The sequence below is a fragment of the Plectrocnemia conspersa genome, unplaced genomic scaffold (assembly GCF_051122295.1).
Source record: "Plectrocnemia conspersa isolate PC_06_02 unplaced genomic scaffold, ASM5112229v1 ptg000004l, whole genome shotgun sequence".
Classification (NCBI taxonomy): Eukaryota; Metazoa; Arthropoda; class Insecta; order Trichoptera; family Polycentropodidae; genus Plectrocnemia; species Plectrocnemia conspersa.
Window position 1 is genome coordinate 500,426 of NW_028277168.1, and position 20,641 is coordinate 521,066.

Here is a 20,641-nt window from a genome sequence, read left to right on the forward strand (position 1 = left end):
GAGTTTTCCCTCAAGATTCTCAAGAGATTCGTATTTCCTAAGTAACGTGAATTATACAAGTTATTCTTAGAAATTATAGATTTTGCATTTAGGTGTAGGTGTCGATTATTAATCGACCAGCAGATATCGCTTGTCATAACAATCGCTACCGTGGGAAAACGTGTGGCTAAAGCAGCGTAAAGAACAGTAACGGTCCGAGAATACATCGCTGTGGAGGTCGAGCACGGAGGGGATGAAAGGCCCGGACAACCTGGCCGTCGCGTGTCGTGTGTGTGTGCAGGGTCGATGTGTGCGTGGGGCTCGGGTGTGTTGGGGGCGTGTTGCGCGCGCGTGCGAGCCCCGGGCATGCGCCTTCGAACCGGGGGCCCCTCCGCCCGGGCCCGAACCTCGGCGCCGTCTAGTGTCGCGTGGGCGTTTGTTTGGGAACTGTCGGACCAGCGCAACAGCTGATGCACACGGACACGTGCACACACACTTTTTGCCAAAATATGAACACGCGCGCGCGCTAGCCATGGACCCTGTGCAGAGCATACAGCCTCCGCTGCCACAGAACAGCTCCGACAGTTTCCCCACGATATAAAAACGCCAATCGAGAAGATGGCATCGTTCAAAGGTTAGTACCTGCCTGAGATAAACCTGGAAAAACAAGAAAAACAATTTATTTTAAAAGTATGATCTTTTTAAATTAAACTACTAAAATTTTCACTTTTTTGCCACAAAGATAAACCGTGCAAAAAAATGCAATTTATTAATTTTGCTACAAAATATGATTATTTCATTTTAATTAAAATCTCATTTATAAATATAAATTTTGATATTAAAATTTCCACAAAGATAGGATTATTTCGTTTATAAATAAAATTGTACGTTAATTTAATTATATTTTATTTTATTTGTCTTAAAAACTTACCTTCTTTTTAATTTTTGAAAACTTTTGATATGACAAAATACTCAAAATTATTTTATCTAACTAATATGAACTATTATATAATATTATACTTTGTAAAGTACAGTTTAAACTCACCACAAGTTAGGTTTTGACGCTATAAAAAAAATTATACAACCAAATTTTTGGTTAAAATCTGGTATGATTTTTTTGTATAGGTTTTGAATAGTATGGTATGTTTTTAAGTGACTTTTTGATTATAAACTTTATATGTTTTTTTTTTCCATGAAGATGAAATTATTATTTTTACATAGTTAAAATAAAACAAGTTAATTATTTTAAATCAATGCTTAACTTTATTTGCAACTGACAAAATTTCATATTTGTAAAAAAAATAGGAATGATTCTAATAGGTACGCATCACAAGTAGTCGTAAAAAATCTATGCATATATAATAATACTAGCAATATAAAAAATACATCACTATAATAATAAAAGCTTATTGCACAAAATCTTATATATTTAAATTTAAATTCACTAATTACTATTAATTTATGCATATATTATATGATATTATCTAATAATAAAATATATTTTTTATTATTTTCTTGCTAAGGAAAAATGTAAAAACAAGACTTAATAACTAAAAACTAGCAATTTAAATATAAGTTAAGTTATTATATATATATGTTTGTCAATGTGTTTAAAAGTTTGTATTGTCAAATTTTTTTAGATATAAGTTGTGTTAAAAAAATTGCTACGAAGATAAATTTACTACTTTCTTTTAATTTTTTTGTTAATAACTTGAATTAACTTTCTATTTAATTTCTTACGGCATTTCTAACTTTGGTTACGGCAAATACTCAAAAATTATTTAATGTGACTTTTATGAATGATTATAATTTATTGTGTTGCAATTATAATTCATTAACTCATTTATAAATCAAATCTTCTTTTGAAATAAATCAAATCAGTATTTTATCAAACTTTTTTAAAAAATCTGCTGATTTTTAGTAAATCGGTAATCATATATTAGATGTTTAGAACATATCGTATTTTAATTACAAACCTTGAGGGTTTGTTTTTTATATTCATGACAAATGTCGGTAAGTTCAACAACATACAATCTAATATAATAGTTGCCATACAAAGTGCTTATATCTTATAAAAGCAAATTTTATATAAACAAAATATAACTGAAATAATTCTAATAATAATGAATAATATTCTTGGAATGTTATAATATCAATTTTTAATTATATAATACTATTTTAAATCATATAAGTTAATTATTAATTAGAAATTTATTTTACATTATTTTTATATAAAAAACATTTTTTACGAATGTTTTTGTAAAAAAATGTTTTTTCAAAAACATTTTTTCGTATGCGCAATATTTGTTTGCGTAATAATCCAGTCACCGACAATGTACTATGTGTTGTTTTTGAAAGTAGGTGAAAAACTACATTATCAAATTGTAAATTGTCAAACTGTTATATAAATATTAAATGAATCTTAAAGAATTAACTCACATTACTATTATGCAAACCAACAATCTGAAACCTATGACAATTCATATTTTAGGTTCTCAAAATATTTGTACCATAAGATATTTGTAATGTCTTTATTAAATATCAAAAAAAACATTTTAGAGTCATTGGATACGACAAAATCATTTTTGCTATTAGATTAAAAATTTACTGTTGGTTTATAATTAATAACTTACCGTACATTACTTACTGTTTTATTTTAATGTTACTGACCGCTTGTCGACAAAAAAATACTTTTTAATTTATTGCGTTTTTAACACATTTTACGAAATGACAACTTTATAGTGTATAAAAGTATAATTTATGGTAGTTCTTATTTTTAGAATTCGTAGAATTGTTCTATTTCAGCGCTTCTTATTTAATTACATTAACTTATAATTCATTAAATCGTTATTTCTTATCGCAATATTTACTGTATTAATTCTTATTTCATCCAGTAAATATCTATACGTCATCTTATAATCAAGGTGAATTTATTTTTATGTTGTTCCTTATCAATTAAAATAACTTTTTGTACATAAATTTTTCATTCTCTTATTTTGATGATATCAAGATACTTGATTTTTATTTTTAATATTTATGTTGAGGTATTTTACTAATCAGTCTAATAATTATTTTATTAAATCAGGTTTAAATGATTATTTATAAATAATATCGTAAGATTAATCATATTGCTATAAAACTTTTCTAAAATATAGAAATAGTAAATATATCATATAATTCTCGTCACTTGCAAAATAGCAGACATTAAAAAAAATAAAAAGTTCTAACTCATTTTTTAATAACATTGTTTGTTGAAAAGATCGCAAAAATATTTATTATATACAAAAAAAAATCTGTTAATATATAAAAAATCTGGTAATAAAAATAACAATAAAATATTAATATGATAAAACAATTTAATAATAATTTATATCAAATTTTATTAAAGAATTAAACATTTTTGCTTGCTGGAATATTTACAAACTAAACTAATAATATGAATTAACTATAATATAATATTATGAATAATTTTTAGTTACTCGTAAATAAAATTCACTTTTTGCCTTTATATTTTAATACATTCTATAAGAATTTCATCTATCTAAAGCACAAAAAACTAGAAAAACCTTTTACTATATATTAAAAAATATCTAATTTTTGCTGTTTTTCTAGACGAAGTTTTTCAACATTAAAAGAATTTTTATTTGATTTCATTGATACAATAAATATGTTTTTTAAACAAGCGATGCTTATTGTTTTAGAAAGTATTTATCAAAATATATTTTTAAATAGTAGAATGTCATTACTACTAACTAATAATCTGAAAGTTATATCAATTGATCTTTTAGATGTGCTTAATGTTTTAGTTAAATTTTCAAAGATATTGTTCAGTTTATAATTCGACAAAATAATTTATTTATATTTGATTAATATTATTTAAAATATTTTTTGGAAAATAAATCCATTTTTATACTAAAAATATTTTACTGCATATTTCTAAGAAAAATACGTTTTAAAAAGTATCAAACACAAGTCTTGAAACTATCGTATGAAAATCAAGTTAATCATTAGGAATACTACAAACTAATTAGCTAAAAGCTATAAGGTGATACGAAAAAATCAGTCTTTGTTATTTTTAAAATAATATTTTCAATATTTTTAGTAAAATAAAATACCTAGATTAAATAATGAAAATTATCTGTATTATTATTATACATTTTTTACAGAACTTTGATTTAAAAAAATGTATGTTTTGTATATTGTTTTAGAAAATACCAAATACAGTTTTTTTTTAAATATTATATAAAAAAATACATAAATAAAACAAGTTTTGCCGGTATAAAATGTAATACTGGTATTGAAAGCTCTAGTCCTCAAATATCTCTACTAAGACTATCTGTAATATTTTCACAACGCCTTCTTATTGAATGTCATATCTCGAAAGACTATGTATTTTTATATATGTATATATTCAAATATATTTGTATATTATTTGACTTAAGAATCGACTATTAAAATTTTGTTGCCTAAAAATCTATATAATAAATCTGAACCTTATACGACTTCTCGAAAGAATTCAAAACGTGTCTTTTTGTCCAGCCTGTAGACCTTGCCAGTGTACATTTCATACAATTTCAACTGTCACGTTTCATGAAAGTGTTTATTAAAAATATTTTCCGTCCGCAAAGCGAGATTATTTCGCAACAAAAAATTACGACCGAAGAAAAGTTTTACTTTCCCGATTAAAGGGTGACAGGGGGTTTTTCCTTCGTCGCAAAAGTATAATTTTTTGTGATTATTCGTCTGCTCTTTTCGTTTATAGGTATAAATAAATCCACGATTTGATTTAACGCCTGTTTATGTAATACAATAAAATCACATTGTAAAGAATCAAATTATTTCAACAACACGTTTTAACCTACTATTTATACTCAACTTGATTGATTTTTAAATCAAATGTTGTGATGGTTATGTCATCTTTTCCCTTCACTGATCAAAAATTGACTCTCTAATGTTTATCTTATATTTTCGTTCGGAATAACACGAACACATTGTTCGACAAGAAAAGGAGCTTTTCCAACAATGCATCATTATATGGTCTGTTTGCTCTATTGAAAGACCTAGTGGGACGTTTGAAAATTCACAATCGGGTTTTTCCGCCCCATGTTTATCGTTAATATCTCCCGTCACAAAGCCTATTAGCAGCACTACGTTGGGGGGCGAAAATATAATAATATACCCGTCCGGAACGGGAGAATCGAATTCGTTTTTCCCTCGAATCCAATAATGGAGTTAATCTCGGATAGGCGCAAAAAACTTAATAAAAAATTAATGGGTTTTCCAATTTTTCGAGGATCATCGTTTCCAATTTCTCGAGGCCGATTGTAAAAATTAAAATAGCGTTTTACTTGCACAAGTAGGCGTGTGGTTCTAATTATTCTTAAACACAAAAATGTAGTTCGATAATACACTTATAATAAATTATTATTTAAAATTCCAGCGAAAAACTGACGAGAGGATCCTTTGTTTTATCGAAGGCACTTCAACCCTTAAGGACTGGCTCAGCTGCCCTATTCAGACAAATTAAAAATTTCATTGTAATATAAAATCAAATTTTAGAATTCTGATGTACACAAAAACGCTACGTTATACTAAACATTTACACAAATGCGCGGTGCTCATCAAATTAAGCTAACCATATATAGGAATACTAATAAGTCATTGTTCAATTGAAATACCGTGGGATTGAATCTCTCAAGGGGCAATAATTAATTTATAATAATAACTTTTCTGAATTAAATAAAATTAAAATAAACCCTAATAGTTAATCTTAAATACTTATAATATATTTCAATGTTATATTCTGTGCTATTAATATTTTATATAAAAACTTTATTAAATATCCTATTACATTCTGATGTTAAATTAATATAACAAGAAGAGAATAATTTATATTTTAATATAATGGTATTTCTTAAATAATATAACATTGACAATATATTAATATAGTAAATTTCATACTTTAATAAAAATGTCTGCAAGTCATTGTGATATTAAAATACGAATTATATTATATATATTTGCCTTTGTATCAGGCCTTTGTGTCATTTTGCAACAATTTAAATTAAGTTCACGTCCTTTTTCCATGTTTCCATTTGAGGTTAGCGCGAAGAGAGAGAAGCAGTTGTTTATTTATTCTTCTATAATCTAAAATATATTTCTATAATTAAAATAAAGTTTTTACAAACTCTGCGAGTCAAAGCTAGAGAGCTTGCTTGAAGTCTTGGTGTGTTGTCACGAGTGTTTCTCAAATTTTAAATTATATTTGAGCATTGCGTATCCTTTATATGCATAACCCCTACGGAGAGAGCTATAGGGCTCGCTCCCCATAGCTGCGCAGAGCAATTACTAGTATAGGTTCAACCGTTGCTTTTTTGAGTCACCGAGTATTTTAAGCGGCTAAAAGTTATATTAATTTTTATGACTTAATAGTGCTCGTGCGACACGACAAAGACATCCGGACCTGTATGTATGATATTAATTGTATTGATTCGCGCTAACCTCTTATTTTTATGATAGATACTCAAAAAACCCTATTGGCTAATATGACAAAAATGTTGATCGACCTTTTATGACATAATAGCGAAATATTCAGATGCATAAATTTGCCAATTTTTATTCTAAATCATCTGGAACCTGTTGATTTAATGATTTAATCCCTCCGTTGTTTTGACACCCATCTTTGTTCATCAATTGTTAATGATTATTCTGCAACGCAGACTTTCGACTTTTACCAAAACGAAACAAATCTTTGTATATGCTTTAAGAAACATGGTTAAAAAATAACCGCAGTAATACATATCATTTGCCAATATTAAATGATAGCTTGCAAATCTTTAATTATTATACTTATTTATCTAATTTTTATTTTAATAGTCTTACAATTTTTTTGTATATTTTTTAAAGTCATTATTTACTATATTTTATATGAAAAAGTTTTTAGCATTTACAACCCTTTTTACTGCGTTGTGCCTCGATGTTTCGCCAAAAAATCTTTAGGCATTCTCAGGAGAATATTTATTTGTGCTATATTTATTTTTGCATAAATTAGTAAAATCTTAAAATAATTGATTTATAATGTTCAAAAACAAGTTTTAATGAATCTTATCCACATTTAAGTGTAAACTAAAATTTTTCTAAACTCGTTGAAAACATTTGTAAAAGTGTTTTTTACAAAAAGTGTTAAAGTGCGCATTATATATATGTGAATATATTATTCACAAAAGCGATTATAATCAATTTTTATTTATTCAAATTAAATTAAGGCTCCTTCGGCTGTCAATAATAATCGTGAGACAATTGGCAATAGCATCTGTCGTTACTTTACAAAAACAATATTGTTTAGTATTGCCTATTCCCATGCGTAATTTCTTCTTATCGGAGTGGGTTCTTAAATCACCAAATCAAAGATAAAGCCGCCGGCCGGCTAGAATAATATAAAATCGCAAAAAAATGTTAGTCATTCAAATACTTGCGACCTAAAGCGTCACGATGATCGAAAACAATACATTGTATTATTTTAATACATAATTAAAATAATACATACAAAAAAGCAAATTAAAAAGATCATGAAATAATAAAATTATATAATTCCCAAAATGAATTACCAATGCCTATATTTTTATTACGCAGTATCGTTATCAACAGTTATTGCTTAAAAATACAGAATTTGATCGTCGGTGGATATGCGTTATTTCAACCAATGCGTAATATCGTTTTTTTATATTATATTTGCAATAAATGGTGTTTACCCGTATTTTTTCGCAAAATATCATTACACGTGTAACCGAAAAACGTGATTTGATATTTTCTATACTTTTATTTATAGCCAACATGAAAGGTACCCATAGCATGCGTAAGTAGACACAAGCTGGGGCTTAACGACATTATTTTATACAATATTTATATACACACGCGCACACAAATATGTCCCATGGAATTTGGCGAATTGCCTTTTCTCGAAAACGAACATATTTTTGCAAATCACTATTTTAATAATATCTTCACATATACATATGTACACAGGCCTGCCAAGAATAGGGGGGAGAGAGTGGACAAATTCCCGGAACCCGTTCTCTTTGAGGGACCCAACTCATAGTAAGAATATATTTATAAAAAAAGTAAAAACCAGCCTCAAATAATTAATCTGAACTAAACTACAGTCGTTTGAGATGTATTTCAAGTATAAGTTCCTTTAGTCCTTTTTTATACATATTATACAATAAAAAAAAGATAGGAACATTGCCTTCAAAAGCACCCACTTTCTAGATAGTACTTTTACAATAAACATTATTATTCTGAATGTAATAATGACACAAAAGGTAGGAAAACGACTCGAAGAAACAACGTCGTATAGACCAATATTTCTGTTATCTGTGCTATCAAAAATATTCGTAAAACTGTTACTTCAACGAATAAGTCCGATAATTGAAGAGAAAAGATTATTCCAGATCACCAATATAGATTCAGAAATTGTCAAATATTTGGGAGTATATCTTGACAGAAGGCTCACATGGCGGAAACATATCTTTACTAAAAGGAAATAACTTGGAGTGATAAAGATCCCAGGTGACACTGGAAAACAAGTTGCTAGAGTACAAGTGAATTATCAAACCAGTATGGACATACGGGATTGAACTTTGGGGTAGTGCGTGTGCTTCCACCATCGCCATCATCCAGAGATTCTAAAACAAGGTTCTACTAATGATGGTCAACACTCTTTTATATGTTCCTAATGACGTAATGCATAACAACCTTAACATATAATATAAAAGATGAAATAAAGAGACTAAACAAAATGGCAACCGAACTACTTGACTGTAGATATAACGACACCAGACGACTTAAACGATTAAGATCATCTGACATACCTGACAGACAAGACAAATAAAAAATAAAAAAATAGTTAATTAGTAGATGAGATTTTCAGACATGTTAAATATTTAATTCAATTTATTTAATACTTTTAATCGTTTTTTTTTATTTATTTTCGCCAAGTGTCACACCCGCTTCTCATGCGTGTAACTGGAAAGATTGAATGCACAAATTCAATTTCCTCTATGATAAAAAAATCTTTCGCTGCCGTCCGACTTTAGCCGTGCTCTCGTATTTAATTTCCTGAACAGTCTGTTACAATTACATACACTCAGACGTAGGTTTTACGCTTTTACGTGTACACACACTCAAACGACAACGCTAACGCTGCACACTAATGAGGCGTCGTTTATTTTCTTTGCGAGCGCGAATTCGGCTTCGCGACGTTTTACAAACAAAAACTTGTATGGTTTTGAGCTCTGTATATTTCAAAAATACAATTACACCCAACAAATGGCTTTGAAACGCTTAATAACAATAACTTTATTGTTTTACGTTGAGGCGCCGCTGTGATTATTATGTAAAACATATATGAATTTCATTAAAAAAAAGATATTGCTTTAACCTCTAGAAGTCCAAATGCATGTAAGTCATAACTAAAATGGTTTTACCATTACTGTCCAAAAGCATCATGTCATGCCTTAAATGTTTTGAAGCCATTTTAAATTTCCAGTATTTTATTTCATTACTTACTCAGAGATACTACTATCAATTATTATAGTAAAAAGATATCTTCTTATATAATTGTTCTAAGCCGTCGCTTCCGCTTCCGAACGCACATAACTTTAAATAAACATTCTCCATTCAATTCTCTACTCTGTAAATCGTATTGTTTTGTATGAACGGTGTATAATACACGTAAACAAAGGAAATATATTTAATTATAATATTAAAAATAAAATTTGAATTTTTTTCGTTGCTTTCCGAAGCACCGGTAATGCGTTCTGTTGTTTCGACCAATGAAAAATAGGCATTCAAATATAAAACAAAATGGCGGACAGTACCATGACAACAGTTTCAAACAATTATTATTTAATAATGAAATTTGGTACGCGACAATTATTTTCATTAATTCGTCATTTGACTGAATATAAATAATCGGATTGCAAATTAACTAGGTGTATGAAAATGAAATATATACACAATGTGTTAAGGATTAGAAGAATACATTGATTAAACTAGATAAACAATCATAAAACAACTTCGTAATGAAATATTAAAATTTTGAATTTCCGTCGCCGGGCTCCGAGGCCGAAAAGTGAGTTTTTCCTTTTATAAATAATTGGATTGCAAATTAACTAGCTGTGTTATAACCATGAAAATTAAATATATACATAATGTGTTTAGGATAAGAAAAATACATTTATTAAATTAGATAAGCAATCATAAAACAATATTCGTAATGAAATCTTCAAATTTTGAATTCCCGTCGCCGGGTTCCGAGGCTGAAAAGTGAGTTTTTCCTTTTATAGTACATAACATTATCATTGCTTCCGATTTAATGCACATATACATACGTTAGATTTTAAGAATTGCAAATAAACCAGGTACTTAGTATGTATGAGGATTGAAAGTTAATGTCGATCGAATCGGCGCTGTCGCAGTGGGAACGCTATATATTATATATCAGCCAGCGGACAGCTTGTTGGATGTTATCTAATAAACGACATTTATATAAATATGTGATTGCATACCTGGAATAGTGGGTTATTTTTAATTCCGATGTGGCAAAATATGTATACGTCATGGTTTTTATTCAATTTTTGCTCTGTGCCATCATTCCTCTTTCGGAATAGCCAAATTAAAGATATTCAGTTACATTAAACTTATGTAGTATGTTCTTTATAAAAAAATAATACTTGCTGACAGTGACTTCAACATGGGAAGATTCACTCTTTGTTTATATATACCAATTCTACGTCGTAGCCATATAGGTCCTTAAATTGTTTAATCATTATTTCTGAAAAATAATTTAAAACACTAAGACTCTCATCAAGAGTGAACATTAAACACATTATTACTACTAATTTAATCCATAAAGTAAATGTAAACGACAACCGAAGAACAAAATTGACGGAAGTTACTGTAGAGGATTAAACACGTAGATTGGCATCTCTTTATCTTCTTCAAAATTGTCGCAATATGTCATATATTAATTGTTTGCCATACGTAAATGTTATTAGATCTATCATTGCTTCTGAAAATTAGCTGTAAACGATACTATATATTGGGTAAAACGTAACTTTTTGTTTACACTAATACGAGATTTTTCATTATTACTAGCATTGTAATATGTTTAATTAACTTTTGTATGTATACCTTTAATTACCGAATCATCGCTGTTTGCCTTTTAATATTAGATCCTGGAAAGTCAATGGTAATTTGTTAGAATAACCGTGATATATTATTCATATAACCAAACATTTACTGGCACACTCATAATTTATAGTTTTGATTATATTGTCTATAATTCCAATACTACATCACTTTGAATTTTTAAAATTTCGCTTGAAAAAACATTTTTAACAAAAAGGGTAAATACTAGCTGTCGGTACCTCATGATAGTGATGTCCTGACAGCTAGTAGTATAATAATAATTTCTATCCATTTTACCTGAAATTAAAAAAAAAAATCAAAATATTTATTATTAAATGCATTTCGTTTTAAAATATAATGTTTGTGTTAGTGATATATCACTGAAAAGATATAGAAATCAGAAATGTCTATTTAATTAAATTTATAATATTTTTGATTAGGAAAAATGGTTGTTTAATGGTATTGCGCCATGGTGTGCAACGGTGACCAGAAAAATTAGCATTTTCATGGTGAGATTTACCACCAATGTGCCTAACGTGTGTTTTTCAATCAATTGCATACAATAACAACCACTTTAGTTTTAATTATTAAATCTCTTTTATGTACTGTGTAATAAAAACTTAATTTTGGCAACAATTTCTTAGAATATTATATTAATCATTTACAAACTCAAATAACTTTTGCATATTTGATTTGCTTCTCTTTGAATGTTTTTCTGACATTTTACTAAAACTATCTGCATTGCTAAAACATATATGTATTTTAAGCTATATCTAAAGGGTGTACATTGAAAACAAATATTACTACATTTATTTCTGATTAAAAAGTCATATTTATAAATCGACTTCCTCGACAGTCTAACTTTCGTAACTAAAATACTAATCCGTATAATTGAATATACAGAACATATTTGGTTGTTTTTTTACTATTCGTTATATATTCGTAATTCAAAAAAAATTTAAATCTCCACAAACCGACTCTAAAAATACAGTTGCATATCCTTACGTCTATGTAATTTCATCAAATCAACGCAACTAGTAAATTTCATTCCTGATGTACCGCTATATTGTCTACAGTATAATTGTTTTTTTTTTTTGTTTTCTAAAATTGCTCTTCTTATTTTTATGTTATTTAAAACAGTCATAGACATACCAAAAAAATACTGGTAAAAACACTGTGATTGCAGAAATTTCTAAAATTACTCATGTTTCTAAGACAATTTTGTGTAGCTGTGTACTTTCTCAATTACTGGTTTATTTATTTTAAAGCATAACAGATACTGTTTAAATAAATACAAATAAATCTGTTTAAAGTAATTAATTATGGTAGATTAATTAGATATAGTAGAACCACTGCATACTGCGTTTATATTTATTATCAAACTTTATTTTTCGGTTAATAATAACTAGACGAATATATTTAATTTCCTATATATTTTATCGTTTAGCATCCGTTTTTCAAATAGTTATAAATAATAGAGACTACTCGTGAGCGACATAAACCCCTGAGTTTGTACTGACGTTTTGGTATATAATATGTGATATAATTAATAATAAAATTCAATTAAAAATATTTAATAAAATAAAATTATTTTTTAAAAGCAATTTTACGTTATCTTTAAATATAAAAATTGCTAATATCTAAAAAAACAATACCATTTAGTATAATCTAAGTTTACAGTTAAAGTCAGTATATACTCATATCAAATTATTATATCAAATTAATCGATTTATCTAATCATTATTGCGCTATTTAAATAATCATAAAATTAGTAAATGAAAAATTAGGGCTTAAATAAAGTCTAGTAAGTAATTGTAAACCTAATGCATCTACCTTAGTTTGATTTTATTTATATAATTTGTCACTCGGAAAATTTGCCCATGTGTAACAATCGTTCATCACACTCGGCTTAGTGTAACGTACCAAATGAAATATGAGTCGATAACGAAATGACACGTGAACCTTCCCAGATAATGCTAAATTTTGCCAAATATGATATATATCTTGTATGTACATCATATTATATAAGTATAAGTAAATATGCATTATTTAATTCCAGCTAAGATCCCACGAGTAGATCCTTATTATGAATTTCTTTTTAGTATTTCATATTCTATCCCTTTCGTACCAAATCACAAGATCGTCTGTTATGCAACAGAGTGTCAGATCTATTATATTCTTGATTCGGAACGCCTCTGGCAAATCACAAAAATGCAGAAATCGGTTGACCAACTGCATCGCTTGTACATTCGAGCAACGAAATATGTTTGCGCTTTGAAAAAGTTAAATTTTCAAAATGAACATAATTCAAAGTGGTTTTTATGTTGGGAGACGCATTGTTTTTTGTATTTTTTTTAGCATAAAATGTTAGTTTTTCTGGTATTTAATATTATCCTCTTGTTAGTTAGCCATTTTTAGACGAAAACTCCAAAAAAAATCTCAATTTTTTTAAGTTAATGCTTACTTAGTAAGCAAATTTATTTTCAAAATATAATTTTACTTTAAAATTGCTTACATCGACAGGCAAGAGAAATTAATGCTAAAATGTGTGGTAAATAAATGAATGAATGGCCTTACTTTAGCACTGATGAACTCATTGAAAAAATAATGATTTGTTACCAGGCTCAACAGATGGAAAAATAAATACAGGAGTGTAGCACAAAGTTATTATAATTCAATCTCAAATAATATTTTACTATCGTGCGATATGTCATAAATGTATTTCATATAAAACATATTTGCCTTCTTATATAAGGCTATATAAAATTCGCGAGAACGATTTTTGAATGTGCATTCAAAGCCACGATATGCTTTGAAGAGCGATGTAAACAGTAGGGAAAGCCATTTTCACGTGCCGAGGAAATCGAATTTCTCTGTTTTAGCGATATGTTGACAAGTGGGATTTTATTTCTATAGAAGTACTGGATTTGTATTCTTGAACATAAAACTTTGTTATATTAAAACAAAAGTTCGAAATTTTAACAAATTCTAAAATATATTATAAAATTTTCTAAAGCGAGAAGAAAAATATTATTTATCTTACACATATTATATGCACTTATTTGACCTAATCACTAATAATTTTGATTTGAGTATTGAGATTCGTATACAATTATTTTTTTAGTGGTTTCCCGTTGCCTTCTACGTTACATTTGTTGATAATATTACAACAACTATAAACAAAAACAATTTAGAAAAAATATTAAGCTTAATATTTTAATAAATAAAATCCATACTCTTCTACAATTGTATAGATTTTTATTATTATTGCGCACATGAAAATTTCACACAGTGTAAATTCTGAACATGTGTGTCAAATATATTCATATTTTAATTTTAACGTCTTTATATTTTTCTTTATTTTTAAGTAAAATATTTTTTAATTAAAATCATATTAACATATGTTATATATATATATATATATGGACATTATTTGGTATAAAACATTTCATGATAAATTTAAAGCAACACTCGTAAATACATATTTTGTATTAACAAATATAATTCTCCCACAGAAGCATTATTTAATTAATTTTATTATTATTAAATCCCTTTGCGGATTATATTGAACACATAAATATATTTGCTTACAAATTTAAATGCGTATGATTTGGGTTAATCTTTGCGGATTATGAACATGTACATATATTTTTAACTGACAGCTGTAATAATTGGATTTAGACCGAAGTTTACGCTTCACCGATCTCTGAATAAATAAAACAAAGCAGGGTCAACTTGAAAAAACACACACATTCGATATATTAAGTATAATGTGTGTTCCTTGAAAACCGATGGGCGTAAAGGTCTCTTTTTGAGTAAGTAACCCTTTTCGGTTCATTGGGTCGGGCGATTCGGTTCGAACCTTTAACGAGTCTAGATACAAACTTTGATGCAGTGTAAAACCAACAAATCCATTAATATCTTATTTGATCAAAAAAAAATATTCAGCGACTGACGCAACTCTATCTAGCAACTCTACTGTGACGTTTACTAAACAAATTTCATTTATTAGGTGTATAGTCTACCTAGCTTCCATATTATGTAATTAAATTAGGCGTCGATTTTATGGATGCGTGGTTCCTTTCAACGATTCTTCCACTCAGCCGGTCCTTTATTTATTCTCTAATCTGATAATGACACTCTCCGGTCAGATTTCATCCCATTTCTAAGGCTAATAATTATCGATGTTTACCATAGATGTGTACAAGGTTTACACCCCTACCACGCATCATTATCAGATCAAAGGCGGAATTGGATCGTGAACGGCAAATAATAATTATATCCTAATTTGCTAAAGGTTATTATATAGTTATTAACGTTTGGGTTTTCATAAAAAAAACATATATTTACAGTAGTACTACGTCACGTAGTTTTTAAGTCGTATCGAATATCGAGTTGCACTCTTAGAGTTTGAGTGACTGCTTTAGTTGGACCCTATCGGGTGGTCAAAGATAAACGACTGCTTTTTTCGATCTCAGTCGATTCAGCATAGATTTGCTTGGTGCTAATTTAGTATCTCTCGTGTGTTCCAAGTAGAAAGCGAAGTGATAAAAAAGTCTTGATTGATTAGTTCCTGATAAATATAAGTTTAGCGCGCCATGTTAGCTCTATAAAGAATGTATTTTTATTCTCGATCGTCTGGCCAATGCGATGATTCCAAGCGAGCAAACATTTTTTTACTATTTATACAGTGCTACTTAAAAAAATAAAAATAATTTTTGACTTCCCAATCGTACAGCTCATTCCTAATAGTGTTTTTGAAATTTTTTCATTGACTACTTGTTGTCTATAATTCAATTTTGTAAAGGAAATTAGATCTATTAATTATTCATAAATCGGATACGGAACCTGCGATTTCTTTTAGCTACCAGCTTATAAATTTACTAACTAAATTTATGAAAAATAATGAAGAACAATCCTATTGAGCACGTTGTTAAAATAAAATCGTAATGAATAATTATGTTTTAAATTTTCTAATTCTACTGTTGAGTTGTAAAACATATCCTCAAAAGCTTGGACAAGATAGTGTTTGCAGGAGCAGCTTTCTGCAGCTTAAATTTAGTTAAATTAATAAATTAACGTTTGAACTGTAGAATCTTTCAAATCAAAATATTAAATCATTTATCAAATCTTAGACTTATTTACTGTTACTCCTAAAGATGCAATTTTAGGATCCTTCATATAAAAATTCCCATCAAGCAATAGACAGAGATTGAAGTAAAAAAACATATAAAAGTCCACAGTAATGTTTTGTCGTAGAAGGAAAATACATAATTTAAGTACTTTACTATTTTTGAATATCAAGAAAAACGATAATTTTCTTTACCGACTTTGAGTTTACACACCCGCTTTTTAATATTTATTAAAATAAAATTAAGCCTGTTGCTCGTTTGTTAAACGCCAAAACCTTGCTTAGGTCATAAATCTGTTCATTGTGGGATTTTGGGGTGGTTCAAAAATTCTCAAAGTTTTCGCTCGGCTAATTGGCCGCGCACGTTTATTGTTTTGGCGGAATTTGCGGTTAGTTTCTGGCACACAACGATCGAATTCCATAAATCAGTGCCATTACCGAATAATGTTCATTCTGTGCCACCGTTGGAATTATTCAGCGAATTGTTCGAATACTTTCGGTTTGCCCTACCACTCACCGCCATGTTTTATTCGATATAAAATGGACACTAAATAGTGGGTGAACCCTACTGGATGACAGGCAATCGGTCATAAATCCTTCTTATTGGGACCAAAACCATTACCTATCAGAAGAGCTAAAATCTTCCTGATAATTTTATACGAAAACGAAGACAAGGAACATCAAATAATGTCAAAATAATTCTACGTAGATATATTATCAATCACTTTTTCATTGATCAACGCACGAAAGAAATATACAATCTCTAAATAAAAGCTAAAAATTGTAGACAGGCTTTAGATTTATTTTTAAATATTTGCTTAAAAAAATTAAAAATATTAGCATTATAGAAATTGAAAAACACTATGGTCCATATGAAATTTGAGCTTAGTTAAGGTAATTTGTTTGTAACTATTTGTGGTTTATGATTCGCAAATTGGATTGTTGATCATTCAACTTTAAACAAGATAATTAATTTATTTAGAACATATATTTACAAGTAATTGTTTACAAATATAGTAAGTAATATACTCATAATAACTTTATTTATTTAATAAAATATAGTTAAACTAACTGTCGGCTTCACACTATCGTTAGTACCACAGCTTTCAGGCGTGCGGGTGCCGGACGTACTTTTGCTCTTTAAATTTAAATTTTGCTTCGTTTTATTTTTTTATTATATATTAGTCATTTTTTAAGTTTTTTATTTTAAATTCATTCAATAGCTCTGGAGTAGATAGTTGCGTATTTTTATTGATTTTTACCGGTAGTATTAGACTGCTAAATAATATAAGTCGTTCATTTTTGAGTGATCACACATACTATATTGTAACAGCTTATTTTTTAATCTGACAGGTATAAGCCCAATGCGTTACAATGAAGTAAATCTGTATTTACTTATTAAGTCAATCAGACGAATAACACCAAAATTTTCAATCTGGGAATCAGTGACATCTAAATAATTTATTTTAAATTCATGTGTATATTTTTATTATTAATAAAAAAATGTCGGATTTTATTAATTTAAAAAAAATAAAATTTGAATCTGCTGTCGTGGCTTGAATCCGCGGCCTCTGAGTTACCAGTCTACGGACTACACTATTCCAATCTTATAATAAGAAACGTAGGACTTTTGCTACTGTCGATCTTTTTTATTTATTTATGTCACATGTTTTAATATATAAGAAATATAGAACCTTATATATATTAAAGTAAGCTAAACATATGATACATATATCGTGAATAATAATATTTAAAATACTGCTTTCATTAAAATGTTATATTAGAGCAGTCTCTTTAGTTGATATCTTAAGTTAGATTTAAATATATGTGTTTTAGATAAAATATTACAATACTCTTTCTTTACTCACGTTTTAGATAAAATATCACAATACTCTTTCACCGCTGGCTATATATAATAATATGTATTTTATAAAATTCAGCAATTGATATATTGATAATATTATATTTTATTTTATTTTATTTAGTACGCTTTGTAAACGACAGAATAGTCAGGAATATCAGCAATCATTAGCATAATCGATAAGCAACATTCGATTCACCTACTTTAATGATTATGACTTATCAAATTTTCAAAGCTTTATCTTTATTAAATTTACAACAAATATTTATAATAGCTTTCAATGCCTCTAGTCTAGTGGCTTGTAAATGTTTAGTGACAAATGCCTATTATTTAATTTTGAAATACTAAATTGCTAGGAGAGGAGTATTGTGAGAATCAATAAGAATTATAATGTTAAATAAGTATTGGAACAAATAAGGTAGTCGTTTAAAATATACTTTAAAAAAATTTAAACATTTTATTGTGAAAATCAAGTGAACCGTCAATGTCAAAGGAAAAGAAAATAAATGTTTATTTCCATATTATCTTCCACTTTTTACTAAACATTTTTAAATAACGATCTCACAAACTGTTTGGTTGTTTGTTGACTACATTTTGTTGATGGGATGTGATTAAAGGAATTTTCCGAATCACTAAATCCAGATTGCCGCCTACGATATTCGTAATCGATGTTAATTAAGATTGCTCGTTTCTAGAATTGGTCAAATGAACGAATGCTCTAAATAATTACGAAAATAATCTGAAGGGTATTAGTACTAATGAAATGTCAATACAATGTTAAATGCGAATCATTTGATCCTCAAACGCAAATTAACCTTTCTGTCGATGAACCATAATTAATTTGATTCTCTTTCAGTTGGGCCCTAACATTCAGAAAGATGACTAATATTAGATTTTTATTTTTATTATTTCTTAAAATTCAATTTTTTAATGTTCAAAAATCGATATACATCTCCACTTGCTCTTAAAAGTGATTCCGAGATCTTTAGTACAATTTTTTTAAACTAGAATATTCCTACCGAGGTCGTTAAAATAATTTGATGGCAAATGAGATCAGAAAATGACACAATATTGCACTTTTCGACACTAGAAGGATAGACAGTTGACGAAAGCACATCTTCGTAGAAAATCTATATCACTAAAATTCAAATAATCGGAATACAGAATAAAACTGGAACTTGTAACTACGAGAGCAGAAGACCCAGATTGCACTCTCGAGGAACTCCCGGATAGTATTTCTTATTTCTTAGATAATTGGCCATCATTTAATACGAACTCTTTATGATCACTCAAATAACTCAGGAATAATCAAGTTAAATTATCTGGGCAACTAAAGTCTGACAATATTTTTACTAATAAGCTATGACAAACCTTATCAAATACCTTCTCAAAATCACTACATAATAAATATTTTTTTAAACACAATTGAAAAAGTACATATATGTATAAAAAAAATACTTATATTGTATATGTGAGGGGTTTTAATCACCTGCGGTATTAGTCACTATTAAGACCACTTGAACAACGAAAAGGAAAATTTCCCAAACATTATTAACAACCTGTTATGAAAAATTAGACCACACACATTGTCATTAAAGTGTGCTTAATGATAATCCAACCTTTATTATACCTTTGGTTTTCAATTGCCTATTACTGTAAAAAAGTATGTAGAATATATTTTTTTAATCGTGTATGTTTTGTTACAGACTGGCTGACGGTAGCATGGGCCCAAGGGGGCAACATGGTCGGACAGCAATTAAATTCTGATACCGTCGGTCGAGGTGACTCCGGAGACGCTGACTTCGACGCCAGCCGAACAAGGTAAAACATAAATGTCTCTCCTCTTATTAGTTTCAAGATACGTAGGCGCATATTATGATCTGGATCAATGAAGATGCAGACGATCTCTCCGAAAATAATGCAACTGTATGCTGTACTGACGACTGGTTAATGACTTTTATTTATTTTAATCGCTCAATATTACACGTCTAAATAATTAATTACGTGCAATTTAATTAATTTGTATCATGTGTATTAAAATAAATTCATTGTTGGTATGCGAATTTATTTTTAATAAAAATAATATGCAGTTAACTTGTTGGATCCAACAGTAAATAAATAATTTTGTGTCATTTTCTGCTTTTTAAAAATTATTCATAATAAGCTAATTACATAAACCCTAGTATTATTTAATTTCTATCGGATCTGGTAGTTCGAAATTAGTGAATATAATATAATATAATATTGGTAGGTTATCTATTTCAGTGTTTATTGAATTTTCTTAAAATATCCTAGAAGTTAGATATGTTTATTTTAAAATCCAAGGAAGCACGTGTTGCTGAGTAATGAAAAACTTATGATTTTTGTATTATATGTAACCCTTTTCCTGCAACTGTAGAGTAGCCTCACTACTGTACTTTCTCTTTATACTGGAAAATTCGTATTTTTGCTGTCATAAATATTACCTGAATTAATTACCG

The 20,641-nt window shown here is 28.4% G+C and overlaps 1 protein-coding gene across 1 annotated transcript in view; it reads left to right on the forward strand.

Annotated features, from left to right (window-relative positions):
* Window positions 1–399: 399 nt before the first annotated feature.
* LOC148235539 (atrial natriuretic peptide-converting enzyme-like) overlaps window positions 400–20,641 on the forward strand; it is a 36,010-nt gene continuing 15,768 nt past the window's right edge. Inside the window, exons 1-2 of the mRNA XM_088184104.1 lie at window positions 400–613; window positions 19,868–19,982. Of these exons, the coding sequence (XP_088040230.1) occupies window positions 598–613; window positions 19,868–19,982 (131 nt within the window). The 5' untranslated portion in view covers window positions 400–597. The remainder of the gene's footprint in view (window positions 614–19,867; window positions 19,983–20,641) is intronic.